Genomic DNA, 20,780 nt, shown 5'->3' on the forward strand with positions numbered 1-20,780 from the left:
ATATATATATATATATATATATAGATATATATATACATAATTGATCATTATTATTATATTATATTTTATGGCGCTCCTTTCATCATCATAAAAATAGATTAATTGTAATGCTATCCCTTATTTTAGAGATTGCATTTTATTATTTTATTTTATTTTTTTAAGTTTAAAACTACAACTATTAGTATATAAAATGATGTACCGGTATTAATTTATTACTAATTATTTTTATATATTTACTTCAGGCCCACAACCACTTCACACCCATTCACACAACATGAAAATAAATATAGCTTAAGCTCTTCAGAACTACTTTTTCGTGACTTCTGGGATCCAACAGTATAAACTGACATTTTTCGTCGTCTCAAAAAAATCAACATAAAAGGACCTGTTTCGTTCTTTATCTCTAGAACCTCTTGCCTGGTATAAACTCAGCAACTTTTTGCTCTCACGTCGGAAACTGTTTTTCCATTCTCTAGGCCTTTTTAACACAGCTGAATTTTTTCCAATTTTACCAAAATGTTGCTGTTCGCAGCTGCACAAGGCATTACTATTTTTAGATTTCACTTGAATTTTTTTTCAGCTGCAATCTGTCAACAGATTTAAAGGTCTTTTTTGTTGTTGTTATTGCTATCACTACAGAAACAACAGTGTCTGGTCAAAAGGCCTGGTGTCCGTTTACCTCAGCAGCAGACATGAACAGGAATCTTATTTTTAAAAAAATCATAGTAACCTTGAATATGGGCCCAAAATCCTGGATTCACGCTGCTGAAGAAAAGACCAGAAGTTTCCCCAAAGACTCATACCACGTTGGTTGCGCCAAAATGTAGTGGCTAATACTACATTAAATACTTTTGGGTTCATTAAATAAAACAGGAGACACCATGGTTCTGAATGAAAGCAAAATGGGGATTTTATTGGAGACCTCGAAAACAGAACCCCTTCTGATGGGGACGTTATCAGAGTTTTTATATACTTCTGAAATAGCACATGAACATAAGCTTATTATTGCCAGAAGTTTTTCCAGAGTCTCTGATGCACTCAAAGATTTTTCTATAAGCACATTATTTTCAGGTCAGCCTGACAAGACATCTGTAACACTTAGTTGATAAAAACAGTTCTGGCGGGAAACAGTCTTATAAAAACACGATCTTGCACCCAGAAATTCCTGGTAATAGACACTGATAAAGTCAATTCAGCTTGACTGGAAACAAGCTCCCATGCATGGCCTTTTTAGGAAAAACAAGTCTACCACTTCAACACAACATTCCACTGGGCCCTCCTTCCAGGGACGTGGACGAAGCAGAAGGCGAGGGAACGGGCATTTTAACCACCACTGGATTCCAATGACTGTGAATGCTGTCACAATTGTGGACAAACTGGACACTGGAAGATCGAATGTCCAGATCCACCATGAGGACACCGTTCTACCAACAAGTTCAATTAGACTGACTGGAGGACTGGACCCTGAGATCGGATGAGGAGGGTGGCTGTTCCACAACACCTGAAAAGGGAAGTGAGACGCCAAACAGCACACACCATTACACCCATCTGATATGGCGCCACTCAAAACTGATGCACTTTCTTTGCTTACAGGGGTCACCACACACACTTAGAAACGCAAAACAACAACACATGTTTGAACACATGGGTATTTACAATCTCAGGCCTACAAGCAATGGCTATGTTCAACCTCACAATTAAAATGGGAAAATTTGAAAATTAAATTGAAATGAAATTGAATTTAATTGAAAAATTAAAAAATGTGTTCAATTTATTTTGGGTAGAAGTCAAATTTTAGAGTGTCTCTAAAATATAGGAAAAAAAATAAAAATAAATGCAAAAACATTGTGATCCATGGGTTGCTGCCGGTGTATCTGAGAAACTTTGGATTTTCTCTTAACACAACATCCTGGTGCATTTCAAACTGAACAGGACCTCAGACAGCAGCTGGTCCATCCTAATGACAAAATCCACAAACACAAACTAAAAGGTATGTTGTATGCAGTTCAGTACAGTGAGGAATGTCCAGACTTCAATACTGGAGAACCTAAACAACCTGTTGACAGTCATCCTCAACACAGGAGAGCAGCCCTTCAAGATAAGACTATTATTTGAATGTCCTGTGTGTTGTAGTGCACTCACCTCTCCCAAACAGCCCTCTTTCTGTAGGTATCTGCGTACAGCTGCCCAAACTTGACTTTTTGGTAGAACGCTGCCACCCGTCAGTTCCTCAAAGTTTGTATAAGATTCATATTTCTTCAAAACACACTCCATGATTCCAACTGCCTGCAGGTAAGCACAAATTCCAGTCAGTCAAATCAAAGTATAAAACAAGAAACAAACAAAAAAAAGAGCCTCAAATCCATTACCTAAATGACGAGGTTTTGAAAAAAATAACAGTGAATAATTTTATTCAAAGTATAGGACAAGATACTGGGAACTCTTAAGGGAAAATAAAATGCCTGGCCAAAAAATAAAACATGGATGAATCATCACTCTTGAAAGATGTTCTTTAAATTGTTTATTTTTGTATGAAAAAATAACAGGTATGTCACAAAATGTTGAAAAGAGATACACATATATTTTTAAAGAAAGTATTTTTATTAAAGTTTTTAACACAAACACACAAAAGACAAACAAAATGAAACCCACGGAACAAAATCCCCTCCCACACCGGATCAGTCACTGATACATAGTCTATACAGGCACTGACATGCCTTCAACAAACGACAGAAAAGGCTGCCAGTGTCCCAGACTCTTCCCATAGATCCCCTCAGGGTATATCTGATTTTTCCAGATTGATAAGGTATATGACTTCTCGTATCCAATGTACATATGCTGGGGTGTGTGAGTCCTTCCAGTTGCACAAAATGAGCCTCTTGGCCAGAAGAGAGCCAAAAGCAATCACATCCTTCTTGTGCTTGCTGAAGGACATTGTTAAGTGTAATGTGTATTATTTGCACTAATCATGCTCAGTAACTCTCCTGGACTGTTCTGCAACATCTGTTCTGCTGATGTATTTGGATGTGTAATATTAACTGTCCCATGTACTCACTCTTAGTGTGAACAGTCAGTGAGGAACAGAAAGAACTGGTAGTCCTGATGCATGCTCAATAATCCAGGTAGAAAAATCTAAAAAAATTAAATCTGGTCCTCTGGACATTAAAAAAAAAAAAAAAAAAATACACAAAAAATTGCAGAAACGTTTTGTCTTTCATCCGAAAGAATTCTTCAAAATGTTTCTACAATTTTTTTGTTTTGTTTTTTTTTTTTTTGAATGTCCAAAGGACCAGAAAGAACTGGTTGTTTTTCATACACTCAATGGTTGATTGATATGATAAGAGTTTATATGACATGGTGACATGTCTTCAAACAGAGTTCTTGACTCAGATCCACTCCTTCCTATCTGCAACAGACCTTTCGATGACGGCTCGGACATGGAGAGGAGGGCCTGAGCTGAAGGTTATTCTATAAAACTAACTTGTCGGGTTCAGGAAGTTAGAGCAGGTCAGCTTTTCAGATAGATGAGAACACTGATAAGAGCGTAATCTTGTAATTGCATTTAATGTTCTGTGAATGCTGGACTGCTCTCCAAAGCTTTGTAAATAAATCTGATGAATTACACCTTGGTCTGTTTGGGAATCTCCTTTATCCATTCAATTTTTTATCCAATTTCTTCCTTATCCGGGGTCAGGTCGTGGCGGTAGCAGCTTAAGGAGGGAGGCCCAGACTTCCCTCTCCCCAGCCACTTGGGCCAGCTCCTCCGGGGAATCCCGAGGTGTTCCCAGGCCAGCCGAGAAACATAGTCCCTCCAGCGTGTCCTGGGTCTTACTCTGGGCCTCCTCCTGGTGGGACGTGCCCGGAACACCTCACCAGGGAGGCATCCAGGAGGCATCCTAAACAGACGCTCAAGCCACCTCAACCGGCTCCTCTCGATGTGGAGAAGCAGCGGCTCTACTCTGAGTCCCTCCCGGATGACCGAGCTTCTCACCCTATCTCTAAGGGAGAGTCCAGACACCCTGTGGAGAAAACTCATTTCGGCCACTTGTATCCAAGATCTCGTTCTTTCGGTCACAACCCAAAGCTCATGACCATAGATGAGGGTAGGAACGTAGATCAATCGGAAAATTGAGAGCTTCACCTTTTGACTCAGCTCTCTCTTCACCAAGACAGACCTGTACAGCGCCCGCTTCATTGCAGATGATGCACCTATCCGCCTATCGATCTCATGCTCCATTTTTCCCTCATTCGTGAACAAGACCCCAAGATACTTGAACTCCTCCACTTGGGGCAGGACCCCCTCCCTGACCCAGAGAGGGAACTCTACCCTTTTCCGGCTCAAGACCATGGCCTCGGATTTGGAGGAACTGATCCTCATCCCGGTTGTGTCGCACTCGGCTGCGAACCGCTCCATTTCTAGATCACAATCTGATGAAGCCAACAGGACCTCATCATCTACAAAAAGCAGAGATAGAATCCTAAGGCCACCAAAATGGATCCCCACAACACCTTGGCTGCGCCTAGAAATTCTGTCCACAAAAGTTATGAACAGAATTGGTGACAAAGGGCAACCTTGGCAGAGTCCAACTCTCAATGGGAATGAGCCCAACTTACAGCCGGCAATGCGGACCAGGCTCTGACACCGGTCATACAGGGACCTAACAGCCCGTATCAAAAGGCCTGGTACCCCATACTCCCGGAGTACCTCCCACAGGGTTACCCGAGGGACGCGGTCGAACACCTTCTCCAAGTCCACAAAGCACATGTAGACCAGTTGGGCAAACTCCCACGCACCTCCAGGACCCTGCTGAGAGTGTAGAGCTGGTCCAGTGTTCCACGACCAGGAAGAAAACTGCACTGCTCCTCCTGAATCCGAGGTTTGACTATCCGATGGACCCTCCTCTCCAGAACCTCCGAATAGACCTTACCAGGGAGGCTTAAGAGTGTGATCCCCCTGTAGTTGGAACACACTCTACGGTCCACCTTTTTGAATAGGGGGACCACCACCTCGGTCTGCCAATCTAGGGGAACTTCCCCTGATCTCCACGCAATATTGCAGAGTCGCGTAAGCCAACACAACCCTACAACATCCAGAGCCTTAAGGAGCTCCGGGCGAATCTCATCCACCCCTGGGGCCCTGCCACCGAGCAGCTTTTTAACCACCTTGGTGACCTCAGCACCAGAGATTGGAGGACCCGACCCAGAGTCCCCAGGCTCCGCTTCCTCAGTGAAAGACGTGCCGGTGGGATTGAGGAGGTCTTCAAAGTATTCTGCCCACCGACCCACTACATCCCGAGTTTAGGTCAGCAGCAAACCACCCCCAATATAAACTGTGTTGGTGGTGTACACCCCCCCCCCCCCCCCCCCCCGAGACGCTGGATGGTGGACCAGAATCACCTCAAAGTTGTGAGGAAGTCATTTTCCATGGCTTCTCTGAACTCCTCCCATGCCCGAGTTTTTGCCTCAGCGACCACCCGAGTCGCATGTCGCTTGGACTGCCAGTACCCATCAGTTGCTTCCGGGTTCCCACAGGCCAATAAGGCCCAATAGGACTCCTTCTTCAGCCTGACAGCATCCCTCACTGCCAATGTCCACTACCGGGTTTGAGGGTTGACTCCGCGACAGGCACCGACAACCTTGCGGCCGCAGCTCCGGTAAGCCGCCTCGACAATAGAGACACGGAACATGGCCCACTCGGACCCAATGTCCTCTACCTCCCCCGGAACATGTTCAATGTTCTCCTCGAGGTGGGAGTTAAAGCTCCATCTCACAGGAGACTCTGCCAGACGTTCCTAGCAAACCCTTACAATACGTTTGTGCTTGCCAGGTCTGACTGGCATCCTCCCCCACCATCGGAGCCAACTCACTACCAGGTAGTGATCAGTAAACAGCTCCGCCCCTCTCTTCACCTGAGTATCCAAGACGTGGCCGCAGATCAGATGAGACGACGACAAAGTCGATCATCGAACCGCGGCTGCAGGGACCACGCCAAACAGTGAGATGAGGGGTGATGGGTGTACAGTTTTGCCACATATCCCAGAGTAGGTGTCAAAAAAAGATTGTCAAAAGGTCTGCAGTTAGGGACAGGTCCAGAATGTATGCAAGAGTGTAGCTGGAGTTTGTTTACAATGATTACATGTGGGGTCCAGGTCTGCTTTGGTTTTAGACTACTTGTCTTTGGACCAGTGCAGCCAGCACACCACCTTGAATTGAATTACAGCATGTCTCAGACAGATTGAGGATGAGTATATGTTCTTAATGATCTTTTGCCAGATTGGGTATGATATGGATTTGTCCGAGTCCATTTCCCATTTCAGTTTAAGGGAGTCCAAACTGTCTCATGGTATGAACTGAGCAGTGTATAGATCTTGCTGAGGCCCCCCTTAGTATCAGACCTGCATTCCAAAATCTTAACCACAAAATGTTTAGAGGGGCACAAAGGAAAGCAATCAGTTAGACCTCACAAAATGTCTCAGCTGGACATATCTAAATAAATAAATAAAATAATATTATTATGTATTGTAGGGCGGTTCTACAATGTTAGCACAATTAATTGATTACCGTTAGTACATAGTATGCACCCGAATATGGTAGTGGATTTTTTTAATCTCTTTTTAAGTGCACATGTGATATTTAAGGTAATACTTGCACATTTTGCTGTTTCTTTTTGTTTTTTAATTACTATTAATCATATCATATGTGGGCAGATGGGAGCCCAGATGTTTGGATCAAGTTCTGTAGGGTAAGAATTAAATGTGTAGATTTTCAGTTGACAATGTTTTTTGTTCTCTCCGTGTTCATTAGGAGAGAGAGGTGGGTTTATACAGGATCAGTCTTTTGTGTTATTTTTTTTTTGTTTCTTTCTTCTATCATTCATTCAACCTTTATTTATACAGGTTAGTCTCATTGAGCATCGGGGACTCATTTACAAGAAAGACCTGAATTTTAACAAAGACTGATGACAACAGTGGACAACAAGGACAACAATAGACAATCATAAAGGATGTGTACATTTTTTTTAACAAATGACAATAAAATGGTAATTAAAACGATAATTAAAAGGAAAAGTAGCAACAAAAAAAAACAGCTAGATTGTAAGGCGGTGTAGAATACTAAAAACAGGAAAATGTCTGCATTGATTTTTGCCAGGAACTTAACAGATGTTTAAAGCCACTTAAAGAGGTCAAGGTCGAGATCTTCAGATCTTCTTGCAGTATTCAGGTATTAGCTTGTGATATTTTATGTGTAAATTATTTCTTGCTGTTCAACCATGATCAGTGTTAAGGATGTTGGAGAGGTGTCTTGGCCTCAATCCCTGGGTGGACCTTGGGGAACTGTGGGGGGGGGGGACTGTTGGGTCAGTGGGGGAGCTGACTCCCTGTGGGAGCATTTGCTCTCACAGTTTTTTCTCCCCATCCCTCACCATGCACCTCCACCCTCTTCATTTCAATTCCACACATTTAGGGTTGTTTGGGCTCGGGTGTGCTGCAACAATTTTGCATCTCTGTTGACCATAGCCACCTGGGACTCAATTTTATTGTACACCTTAGACATTAATTCATAACATCCTCATGACATTCACATATAGGAACTTGAGGTGGGCACATGGCTATGGGTGGTGGGATGACCTTACTCTCACCCCCTGTGCCTGTGCTCACTTACAACGGTTGCATTTAGACACTAGGGTTTGGATAGCTTGTTTGCAGCATGGTGGCACAACTGGTAGAGCTGCTGCCTCTCAGCAATCAGGTCCTTGGTTCAAACCCCGGTCCAGGGGCCCTCTGGGTGGAGTTTGCATGTTCTCTCCGTGCATGCGTGGGTTTTCTCCGGGTACTCCGGTTTCCTCCCACAGACCAAAAACATGCATGTTAGGCTGATTGGTAACTCTAAATTGTCCCTAGGTGTGAGTGGGAGAGTGAATGGTTGTTTGTCTCGTTTGTCTCTATGTGGCCCTGTGATGGACTTGCGACCTGTCCAGGGTGTACCCCGCCCCTCGCACAGTGATTGCTGGACATGGGCACCAGCGACCCCCGTGACCCAAAATGGAATAAGCGGGTAAAGATAATGGATGGATGGATGGTTTAGATAGAGTTGGGGTGGAGGGGAAAGTGGCATCATGCCAGCCTTTGCTCCTTCTTCTTTCCTTTTTAATGGCACTATACAACAACACACATCAACAGCACATCTAGGGGCGGGGGTGTATGTGTCGGGGTCTTATTTTTTTAAATTTATTTATTTATTTATTTATTTTTATTTATTTTATTTTATTTTTTCCTCCCCCCCTAGTTCCCTAACTGCCATTCCGGGGGTGGGGTCCAGGAGAAGGGCAGGCCGTCAGGTGTTGACCAGGACTATGTGGGGGTTCTGGTTCTGGGGGATTGCCGTGGGCGGTGCTGGCGCTGTGCTCTCCCTGGGGTTGTTTGGAGCCCCTGAGCTTGGCTCTTGGGTGCCATGGTTGGCCCGCTGGCCGGGGTGGCTGCCAGGGCCTGGCGGGCGGTCGGCTGGGGGCACGTGCTTGGTTGTTGGCAGTGTGTGGGGGTGGTCGGTGGCGTGTCCTCTTCATGGTGGGGGGTGTCCTGTCGGCTGGGCGTGGCCTGTGCCGGGTCTGGGATATTGGCTCTTCTCCGCTCGAGAATGAATGGGTTTACCTCCTGGGTTTGGGCATGGGCTGCCCCCTGTAGAGGGCGGGTACATGTATTGGACCTGGGGGGTATAGAGTGCGTATCGGGAATAAGAATGAAATGTATCGTTATTGTATGTCTTTGAGTGAGTGAGTGTGAGAATGAGGGTGGGACTGTGTGATTGTGTCTGTGTATGAATGGGTATTTGTTAGGCCGAGACTCGGACTGCCCCCTCTTTGATACAACTGCGGGTGCTTGCCATCGCGCGGCCCCCTGGTGGGGTGTGCCCTTGCATGCTGGCGCGCTTGGGGCCCTTGGAGTCGGGGGCTGGGGGCTGGGCGCTTGGGCGTGTGTTGGCTCGGCCTGGTGTTTGCCTGGTGGGGCTCGGGTCCTCTGGCCCTGTCAGGCCTTGGCCTGGGTGGTGTGGGTCCTCGGTGCCTGGGCCTTCGTGCCCGGGCCTGGACCTGCATCGGTGCGGCGGGTTCCGGCGGGGGCCTATGAAATCGTCGCTGTTGGCCCTGGGGGGTCACTGTATGTGGTCGCTGGTGGGGTTCTTCCGGCTCTCCCCTGTAGTCCGATCTGGGGGGTGGGCGAGTGGTTCGTCCTGTGTGGGTGGCCCTGGGGGCTCTGCGGTCGGGGTCCCTCCTGGGGTCTTGGGCTCTGATCCCCCCTTTTTTCGTCTGCCTCTGGTCTTGGGGGTCGGGTCTCTGTTGTTTCACAGTTACTATTAAATGTTCTATTAGAGAAGCCTTATACACTTATGCATGCTCACAACCACACACAAATAGAAGCAGGGATGCTTATGTAGGCTTTATATGTAGATATATAGATATGTATATGAATGTATATTCATGTGTATGTATGTATGTATATAGGCATAGGTATGGGCATATATATTTATGGAAACTTACTGCAAAGTAATGAATATTTTAAGTTCTTTATACATATGTATTTTGTTACTGTGTTTTGTCATGTTCTTTGCAGGTGAACAGACAGTGGCCGGGTGTTTTGCCGTGTGCTCTCTTTGTGTATATTTCTTATATTTTGGAGTCTTTCTTTGTCTTTTCTTTCTTTCTATCCTATTAATAAAAAAAAATAAAAAATAAAAAAAAACTACACTAGATAGTCACTAGAATAAATATTTCATAATAATGGTGTGGAGAGGATGGCTGTAAGGGGAGAAGGGAGGCCATCAAAAAAAAAAAGAAAAAAAAAAAGGATGTTGGCCACTCTAGTGGCTGCCGAGTTAATTGTGTAAGCTGGAATGTGAAATCCCTTAATGGTCAAGTAAAATTACAGAAAATTATGTCACACTTGAAGCAGCTGAACACTGATATTGCCTTGTTACAGGAGACCCATGTGCTTTCTGCAGATAGTGGAAAGTTAGTTAAAAAATGGTCTGGTCAGGTGTTTAAATCCAATTTTCAATCCAAATCAAGAGGGGTATCTATTATAGTTTGTAAGCAGGTACAATTTAAAGCCTTGAGTGTCCATGATGATACTGCCAGGTGGTATGTTATAGTAGTGGGAAAGTTATACACACTGCCAGTAATCTTGGTTTCGGTATATACTCCTGTAATAAACTCGGCCTCCGATCAAACCTGCCTCTGAAGACCTTCATAGGACAGGAACTGTTATTTCATTGATTTGAATCCAGAAATACAAATTAGCTCATCCAGAGACTTTCTAATTGGATCCTGAACTAATCAATTGAAAGAACACTCTCTTTTTCAAATTATCATTACTATTTTACATCTTGATAATCAAAAGTGTGTTTAGTTCATACCATTTTTAAATGTTGAAGTGAACCACTCATTTTAAATCAACTGTGAAACAGTATTAATGATTTTTAATCCTCATTCAAAGTAGAAATCAAGTTAAATGTCTATTTTACAAAGTAATTATGCATTTTTGATCTTCTGTCTGAAATGAGAAGGAGTGATGCCGGTCAAAAGTCGGAGACAGTCAAAAACAAGTTTATTGGAACGAACCATCGTGTTTTTAAACCTCTCAGACAGAAACAAGAAAACTGGCACCTGTAAGTCTGTCATTTCTCCAAAATATTTTCTCGTCTGTAACTAACCGTTCCTAAACATTTCTGATGTTTTCTTGACTGGTAATGACACTCTGACATCACTAAAACCACACCCCTGTTGGTTCCTTCAACCAATCAGGACTTCTCAAAAGTGACCGGAAGCAGAACTCTTTAAAAGTCGACACTTCCTAGTTCTGAGTTAGTTCTGGAGTGAGTTGGTGAGTTAGTTCCGTGACTTCTTCTGGTTCTGATGGAGTTCGGCTAGAGTTCTTAGGATTTCTTCTGAGTTTTTCTCAGACTTAGTCTGAGTCTAGTTGGGATTATGGAGCCTTCCACATCTGAGTTGAACCTCTGACGGACTCACAGCTCGCTGTGAGTTCACCCGGGAGATGAGCGTGTTGTTGAACGGAGTACCGTCACTACTTCGGACGATTCTCAGCCATCCTGAGGAGACGCTGAAAGGTAGCGTTGAAATGGAACTCCGTACCGGAGCTGACCTATCTTCTGCAAAGGTAACGAGTCGCTTCACTACCTAGTGTACCGGGGCTAAGCTGGGGTCGGATGAAGGGTGCCATTCTTCGTCAACACACTTTCTTCCTCCACATCTTTTCTCTCCATTTAAACTCCTTCATTTCCCATCTTCAAACTTCTATCTTGCCAGTAATTAATCCAGATATCTTCAGAAATGGCTGTTGTTTTATTAAGTAAAACGTGCCAAGTTTTATTAATCAGAGCCGATCAGTATAATCAAGTGTACAATGTTTTGATGTTAAATTTTGATTCTGTTAATAAATGACCACATTTATTTTGATGGGTCAAAGAAAATTAACGTCTCATGTCACTGATTAAACCATCGACAACACAGTACCTCTGTCACATATCTGTCAAGTAGCTCGAAAAAGTGAGAACCCGTTATTAAAAATTGACTTTAGTGGAGCTCGAAGCTAACTGAAGCTAACCTAGCCTTAGCATACTACACTCCCAACTGGGCCAACTCTACATTTTTTAACTTCTTAAACATATCAAATGTGTCAGCACATAACCTTATAAATGGTGGTGACACAAATTGTGTGCTTTCATCTCTTGACCGTAGTTCTATGGGGAAAAACTACCCTGACTAAGTCCGCTCAATCAATCAATTCATTCCTTGAATCTTATGGCATGTTCATATTTAGTCAAACCTTGATTATACAGATAAATCACACTGAGCCTCAAATACTCTTTTACAAGTGAGACCTGTTTAGACAGACAAAAAAAAGTTGTGAAAGTAACATCATGCAGGATTTGGAGGCAAAAAAAATCCTAACATGCTCTCTTTCACTGGTCAATGGGATATAGCATGAAATTGAAAAAACACCCTGCCCAGATAGAACATGGTGACGGAGACATTCCACAGGGGAGGGCGAGATGACAAGGGCAGTGAGTGTGTCCAAGGATGCTCCCAGAGGTACTGTAGGAGTTTTGATAAGAATGGAATAATCAGCCAATTCTCTCTGGTGAGATCCGTAAACATTCTTGGGGGGTGCCGAGGGTGGCCAAGGACAGTGCCAGTGGGAATCCAAGAGCCCTGTAATGATGACAATTTTTATTCAGCTGATTCCCCCTTATTGGTCCATGGACTTCCTCGGTGGGAGGGGAGGGGGCAGAGTGTCAGATTACAGAGCCTCCAGGTGAAATGAGATGAGGTGGCATGCCAAGGCCAGCCAAGGGAGCCAAATTCAGATAAACAACATTTGTTTTGGAGACAGACAGAATTTTTATGAATTGTATCTGCCTTGAGTATTTGCTGATCTCACGTAGATTCTGAAACATCCAAAGTAAATGGACACACCTATAAAAATCTGGACCGGGTCCTTCCCTGAAACCGGTCAGACTCTCCACCTCCGGCGTCTGGTTCTTTAATTCCCAGATAAAGAAACTTGCTCTAACTCAAATAATTTCCCTACCTGGAATTATTCCTTCTGCTTTCATATGGGAAAGCATGAACTTTTTTTTCCCTTCCATGGAATTATAGACTTTGACTTTTGAGAATCTACTACAATGTTCTTGGAACATTCCTAAGGTGTGGACGATGAGATTTTCGATTCACAACCATCGGGGTTGAAAATTGAAAAGTGGGGGATATGAAGGGGAACACCACCTTAGAAAAAGAACATCTCAGCTCAAAAAAACAAAAAGAGTTCACCTAATCCCAAACAAACGTCATTCCTGTGTTTTGTGTTTGAAACGGTTAAAATAAAATTCATCTATTCCCTTGGGAACAAACAGACATTGTTTTACAAATATTCAGCTTCGCTCACAAACTTCTTAGTTGACACTAATGTAAATGTAATAAAAAACTGTCATTGTGAACTTCAATGCCAATATGAACTCATTTCCCATGATAGGACAAATCATTTTAATAAGAGCTTTTGTTCAACTGACCTCAGAGTTTTTGAAACATCCGAACTTGACGTTGACCTTTATCAAAAAGGAGTATTTCTCCCAGACTCGTTCCCATGAAGATAACACCATAAGAACCCTTTGTTTAATGACATTCCTTTTTAGGAGATAGACAGCGACACCTTTGGTAAAACAATGTATGTTTTAAGTTTAATCCTAAATATGTCATACCTGAATGTTTATTCATGAAAATGTGCGTTTTAAGTAATATTTCTTTAAGATAATACATTTGTCTTATTTTCTCTTTTAAAAGGAAAACTTTTAAGGCAGAGAAAAGAGACTCTAGATTTATTTAATAGTCCTGTATGAAAAAAAAACAAAGCCAAGAGTTAGAACCACCCCTGAGGTGGACCTTCATCTCTGTTCCACACAGACAGTAAGTAGCATTTTTTTCTAAGAAAACTTTTAAGAAAACACACGCTTTGAAGAGATGCTCTAAAGCCAACACGCTTCTGCACAGAGAACTGGAGAGAGAAGAAACCCAGCTTCTGCACTTGACCTCAGAAAGGAGAGAAGCATCCTTTCTGCAGACGACTTTGAACAGAGACGGGAAAAAGATGCAGAAGTTACCCAACAGAACCAGAACCAGGCATTAACCCGAGAGCTGTCTACCAGGCAACCTTCACACGGCTGAGTGGTAAATTCCAGCTGACTACCATATGGACCTTCATCCCTCTAACGATGACAGGTGAACTTTGAGGAGACTTCAGCCTCTCAGTCACCAGAACATCTGAGGCTGGTACCATTTAAGCAGCTGTCGGAACCATGTTCTGACCATCTACATTCTGGTAGGAGAAAGACTTTTCGATGCCTTTCTGGTGAACCTACATCACAACTTATCAGACAAACTGAACTTACCTTAGACACAATTTAAACTACTTCACAAACAGAAACCAGTCCTAAGCCTGCCTTTTAACTTTCACTGATTCAACATCATTTGATATTCAGTTAATTTTGTTATGCAAAATCTTCATCATATATACCACAGATTATTTTTTATAATAAAATACATAAAAATCAACTGAATTTGTGATTATTTTGGCATATATGTGTGTATTAACTGATTTGATGCCCTTTAAACATGAGAAAAGAACTCATGTTAAGTTTACATTAATTTGGGGTAAATAGACTGATTTTTCCTATCTAAGAGAGAGGTGGTGCCCAAACAACGAGGTTATTTGCATATTACATGCATATTTTATAAGCTTAACTCATAATTGATAATCAAAATATATTTAAGTCCCATATCGCTACAAGTGTGATACTGGACAACATGGAAAAAAGACATCCGCAGTGCACACAACACACGGCAGGCCTCTCAAAACTTATTCAAAAAACTTTGCACAGTTATGGGACACTCATTACATGACTTGACCTCTCACAGTGTGGTAGCATGTGTAAACTCCCAGAGCTTCACTATGTCTCTAAGACAGCAGAGACTCAGTAAAGTACTAGAAGCCCCTAACTTGTTGTTTACTTATGAGGGAATTAACATGGCAGACAGAATGGAGACAGGTAAGCCCCATCAGTGTGAACAGAGAGTGATTAGAGATGAGAAACTCAGAGCTGACCTGAAGGCAAAACCATTAGGAAGAGGACAAGTGTGGTTTACAGATGGATGTTGTTTCAGGAAATCAAATGGAGAACTGAGTGCAGGTTATGCTGTGGTGTTACAAACAGAACAAGGATTTGACACTGTAAAACAAGGGCCATTTGAAAGAACACAGCCTGCATAGAGGACAGAGGTGAGAGCCCTGATGGACGCCCTGGAGTGGGCAAAAGACAGAAAGTGACAATTTTTACAGATTCAGCGTACACCTTTGGAACAGCTCATGTGGAGCTAGGTCAATGGGTAAGAGCAGGATTTCTGACAGCTACTAATAAACCCATCAGACATTAGAATGAGATGAGAGAACTCACTGCAGCTTTGTTGTTGCCTGCTGAAGTGGCAATAGTCAAGTAATAATAATAATTATTATTATTATTTTATTTTAAAAGCGCCTTTCAGGACACCCAAGGACACTTTACAGAAAGAAACATATCAGAAAGATTGTGTTAAAACAAACAAAAAGCACAGTGCAAAGATCAACAGGAATAAATTGAAGTATAAAATACATAAAGAATATAAAATACATTAAGAATATAAAATACATAAAGAATATAAAAGACATACAGAATATAAAATACATACAGCAAAGTTAAGGAAAAGCGAGTCTAAAGAGATGTGTTTTCAGAGCAGTCTTGAATAGAGAAAGAGAGGTGGTGTTTCGTAAGTCAGGGGGTAGAGAGTTCCAGAGATGATGGGCAGAGCAGGTAAAGGCCCTTCTCCCCATGGTGGAGAGGTGGGCAGAGGGTACATGGAGGTGTAGTGAAGAGGAAGAACAGAGAGAGAGAGGGGATGGAGATGTGTAGGTGGTCAGATAGGTACGGAGGGGCAAGGTTGTGGATAGCTTTGAAAGTGAGAAGAAGAATTTTGAAGACGATGCGTGATTTAACCGGGAGCCAGTGGAGCTGCTGCAGGACTGGAGTGATGTGGTTATAGGAGGAGGTTTGAGTTATGACACGGGCAGCTGAGTTCTGGACCAATTGCAGCTTCTGGAGAGATTTGTTGGGGAGGCCATAAAGAAGGGAGTTGCAGTAGTCAATCTGAGAAGTCACAAGACTGTGAACAAGGATGGCTGTGGAGCGGGGTGTGAGAGAAGGGCGGAGACAGTTAATATTTCGGAGATGGAAATAGGCAGACTGAGTAACACTGTTGATGTGTGAAGAAGAGAGTGGTGTCGAGGATGACACCAAGACTCTTGACCTGAGGCGAGGGGGATAGCAGAGAGTTGTTAAGGGAGATGAGAAGATTTTCTGATTTTGAAATAGCGTTTTTGGTACCGACAAGAATGATTTCTGTTTTGTCACTGTTTAGTTGTAGAAAATTGTTAGAAAACCAGTGATTTAGCTCATTGAGACAGTCGTGAGGATGGAGGGTGGGTGGAGTTTGGTTTTGTTGACAAGTAGAGCTGTGTGTCATCAGCATAACAGTGAAAATGGACACCAAATTTACAGAATATGTGACCTAGAGGAAGGAGGTAAATGATGAAGAGAAGTCCAAAATGTGGCCCTTTATGTGGGTTGGAAAGTTAATGAACTGCTGGAAGCCACAGCTGTCAAGGCAGGATGTGAAGTCTCTGGTGAGGGGGTTGTTGTCTTCATCCATATGAATGTTGAAGTCTCCAAGCAGAATAATGTTGGGTGAAAGAGCTGAGAGATGGGCGATTAGAGCAGCAAAGTCATTTATAAAAGAGTTGTTGATTTTGGACAGATGGTAGAAAGTGGCAACAATGGTGGGGGTAGGGCCAGAGAGTAGACACACAGTGTGCTCAAAGGAGAGAGAGGGAGGTGTGTGAACCGGCATGACCTTCCAGTTCTCACAGTGAATTATCGTGAGACCTCCTCCGTGGCCGGACTTGCGGGATTTGGCGATGTAAACAAACCCCGGTGGGGTAGATTCATTCAGATGGAAAAAGTCATTTTGTTGTTGCCTCATTTCTGTTAGACAAATAAAATCTAGCTTACGGTCAAATATTAGATCTTGAATAAGCTGACCTTTGCCAGTGAGTGAGCGAACTTTCAGAAGGCCAAACTTTACGGAGGAGGAGTTGGTAGTGACCGGAGCACTAGCCGACCGAGCTAGGCTAGCTAACATGCTACTACTGTTAGCGGCCCGAGTATTGCGACGTGTAAAATGGTGAGAGTCAGACCAGATGGAGTTTATGGGGTTAGACTTGTCAGCATGGAGTCTATGGCGGGAGCCACGGTGAATGTATCTCCGGCGAGGATGGAAGGCAATGTCTTGAAGAGGGAGCACAGGCGGCATGGCTGGTAGGAAACTAAGGCGAAGGAGTTCGACCACTGAGTAATGGAGAAGGCCAGACACCAGGTGATGGTGAATGAGCAGCTGGACAGTCCAAAGCAGAGCAGGCAGCAGGTAAATCCTAATGAACCGCATGGTTGATATTGAGACGGATCAGAGACTTAATGTAGTGGAAAAGGCAGAAAGGACTGAATAAAACCGAAAAAAGCAAAAAAGCACGACGAGCAGCGGCAGCCAGGATGCGCCAGCGTTTGCTCACCGAAAGTGTAATCAGTGTAAAGGACATGACTCGGAGGGGTCAGCCATAGCAAGAGGTAATCACCAGGTAGATCAGGAAGCAAAGAGGGCAGTAGGATATCTCTCCCCATTACAGATGATCATTGTGCGTTCAGAGGAGGAGTGTGAGCTCAGAGAACAGTGGGATGAGGACACAGTCAGAAGATTGCAAAAGGGGGTGTCTCCAGAGGAGAAAACAATGTGGACACAAAAAAGAGCGAAAAAAGACAGAAAAGAAGTTGTGGCATGGCCCAGGGGGGCGGTGGGTGTTACTCATGAACTTGAGAAGGGAAATGTTAGAAGAGGCCCATGGGATGGGCCGTGTGGGGATTAATCAGATGGAAAGAAATGTGGCTAGTTGGTGGTACCCTCACATGAGAGAAATGATTAAAGATTTTGTAAAAAAAAATCTGTAGTTTGTGCACCATGTACAAATCCAGGGCCACAATAAAGCCATAACGGGGTAAGTTTCCTTCAGCAATGACATCAGGTCAGGAAATAGTGGTTGATTATACAGACATGATTCGACCAGTTTAAGGCTACAGGTATTTGTTGGTGTGTGTGGGTGTGTTTACAGGGTGGCCAGAGCCTGTCCAGCAAAAAAGGAGGACAGCAAATCAGTAATGAAGTTTTTAATCAATCAATACATCCCTAGACATGGGTTTCCAAAAAAGGTGAGGTCAGACAATGGAACACATTTTAAAAACACTGATTTGCAACAAGTAGAAAAAGCACTGGGACAAACATGCGTTTGGGACAGTTTATCACCCCCAATCCCAGGGCAAAGTTGAAAGGATGAATCAAAATCTGAAACAAAAATTGGACAAAATCTGTGCACATACAAAAATGAATTGGGTGGATGCACTGCCTATAGCTCTGGTGATGATTGCCTGTAGCTCTGGTGATGATCAGAGCCTCAATCATTCAGGGGACTGGGTTCACTCCTTATGCGTTAACCACAGGAAGACCATTTCTAGGGCCACAACAAAACTTAGAACTCTCTTCAGAAGAGCAAAACCAGTTAACACACAGTCTATTTTAACAACTTAAAAGCTTTGGTGTCCAGCTTTTCTCATCAGGAGGGAGAACCCCAAAACGAGGAGACGAAGAACGGACCCCTCCACACCAGACTGGGCCCTGCTGAAGGTGATCAAACAAAAGTGGGCTGAACCAAGGTGGACCAGACCTCATCAGGTGGTTGAGAGAACATCACACGCCGTCTGTCTCAAGGGGAAGGGCGACACCTGGTACCATTGGAGCCAGTGCATCCCAGCAGAGGAGCAGAACTGATCACTGGACCAAGTTGGGATCAATCTGGTCGACCAAAGCCCCCCCCACTTTGTCAGGACAAGTGACCTGACTACCCCCACTGTATCGAGACCAGTGACTTGATAAGCCCAGAAAGCACCCCCACCCCCCGCCTCCAAGAAAGCCCAAATACACCCCCTTCTACACCCCTTTCTAAGGGAAAGTGGCCTGACACAAAACAGTCAGAGGCTTGAAAAGGAGAACAGAGTCTCAAAGCCCTGACACACAAATTAAAAAAAAAAACTGAACTGAACTTATCCCCTCAAGAAAAGCGAGAAGACGGACCCGCTGACTTAGAACTCTCCAGCGCACGCACGTCCCTAGAAAAGTTAAAAACATATTGGCATAGAGACGCTCACACACATGAAGAAATTTCCAAGGTCCTAGAAATCTCATCACCGCTGAGCAACAAAGGACCCCTCACCTTGGTGGGCCTCCCAACTCATCGAAGCACCAAGACGCTGAGGGAAAGGTTTAAAAATTGATTGTGGTTATTGTCTTTTATTTTGGTCATTTTGGCAGAACAGAGTACAAAAGTTTTTTTAAAAGGCCCAGAATCTATAGTTGAAACAGTCTACTATTTTAAATACATTGGGTTTGTTACAAAACCCCTAGAAAGTGACCCTAGTTTTGGGGATATGAGCAGGGATAACGTGGTATTATTTTCTTGTGTGAATACTTGTCTGCATTTCCAAACCACAGAGGGTGTCAGGAAAGGCAGAATAGAACTGGGAGAAGTGACCCTGGCCTTTCTGCCTGGGTACAGAGCCTGGACAATGAGTTTAGGCTCGTAAATCTTTCACATATGTATCAGATGAACACCTGGTACCGGTATGCCTAGTTCCTGGCCAAAGGCCGGAAGCACTCTGAATGTTATGTGTGCATTCGTTTGCCTGTGTCAGCCTCCCATCAGAGTGAAATCAATGGACGGGAATTTGTCCACCTGTTCCATCCAGTACAGTGCCAAAGGATACGCCTTACAGAGTAGTAAGTGTTCTGCCGTACAGTACAGCCTTACTAGAAAATCTACAACCCTGTTGTTAGCACCCTTTGTAGGTTTAGGGCCCGAGGTCCATCATCCCCTTTGTGTTCTATAACAAGGGAAGGGTTTAGGCTGGCTCTCACCTCAGAGGTGCCGGTATGTTATGTGAAAAGCCTTCATCCTCAATTGTTAACTCGTCTCAAATATATAAAACTAACTCTTTTTTTGTTGCCAAAAGCTAATGGCACATCCCACGGATGGGCTGGGATGGTGGTGTGGCCAGTCAGTGTTTTTGGTTTGGCCAACTAACTGGTCAGACCTTTGTGCGCCAGTGTCCGTGACAGACAACAACTTCATTATGTTTTCGCAGAATAATACACAGACAGTTAGACAAAAGAGGGAAGTAGTGGAGGTGCAACACCATGACACTGTTTGGGGAAGTGATGTTCCAAAGGAATTTAAGCACTGGAATAAGGGGCAAAAGGTTATGTTGGCTCTCTTTCCATGGGTAGGGGTAGCTGAAAACATACTTAAGACTAGAAACCATGGACTATAGGTTCGGGTTATTCTTGAATACCACGGTAAAAGCGTTGCGAGGGATTTCTGCAGAATTAACTGCTCTGAAAGTTATGGTTTTGCAAAAAAAAAGACTTGTATTGGATCTGGTGACAGCGTCCCAGTGTGTAGTGTGTGAAATAGTGGGGAAGGATACTTGTTGTACGTACATTCCGGATGAGACAGGAAATGACCCTGAAGCCAGGGTTACCCAGGGCTTCAACAGCTTACGCAATTGCAGAAAGCTATGCAGGAGGATCACCACCCTGAACCTTGGAGACTTTGGACATGGTTCACTAATGGCTCGTGGTGGCAAATACTATTGAAAATAATGGTTCCTTTTACAGTGATATTGATCTTGTTTTGTTGCTTAACTGTATGCGTTATTCCCTGTGTAAAGATGCTGGTTTCCAAAATGATCCACACCACTTTGGATCAAGGACGCATGATGCCTCTACTACAGAATTCTGACCAAACTGAGACAACTGAGGAGGTGGACTTAGAACAGAAATGGATGTGAGATCAGAGATTGGTCTCTTTTAGAGACCAAGAGAGGGAAATAACAAATTTTCATTCATTAATTCAACCTTTATTTAAAAAGATAAGTCACATTGAGCCACCAAGACTCATTTACAAGTGAGACCTGAATAAAATGCATAGTGTTTGGTTCACCATATATATATATATATATATATA

The 20,780-nt window shown here is 43.5% G+C and overlaps 1 protein-coding gene across 2 annotated transcripts in view; it reads right to left on the reverse strand.

The window, feature by feature from the left end:
- LOC119425030 (uncharacterized protein KIAA0895-like) overlaps positions 1-20,780 on the reverse strand; it is a 368,058-nt gene that overhangs the window by 282,856 nt on the left and 64,422 nt on the right. For both annotated transcript variants that reach the window (XM_037692563.1, XM_037692556.1), the window contains one exon: positions 2,143-2,286. In XM_037692563.1, the coding sequence (XP_037548491.1) occupies positions 2,143-2,286 (144 nt within the window). The remainder of the gene's footprint in view (positions 1-2,142; positions 2,287-20,780) is intronic.

This window comes from Nematolebias whitei, chromosome 2, assembly GCF_014905685.2.
Source record: "Nematolebias whitei isolate Nwh7 chromosome 2, NemWhi1, whole genome shotgun sequence".
In the NCBI taxonomy this organism is placed as follows: Eukaryota; Metazoa; Chordata; class Actinopteri; order Cyprinodontiformes; family Rivulidae; genus Nematolebias; species Nematolebias whitei.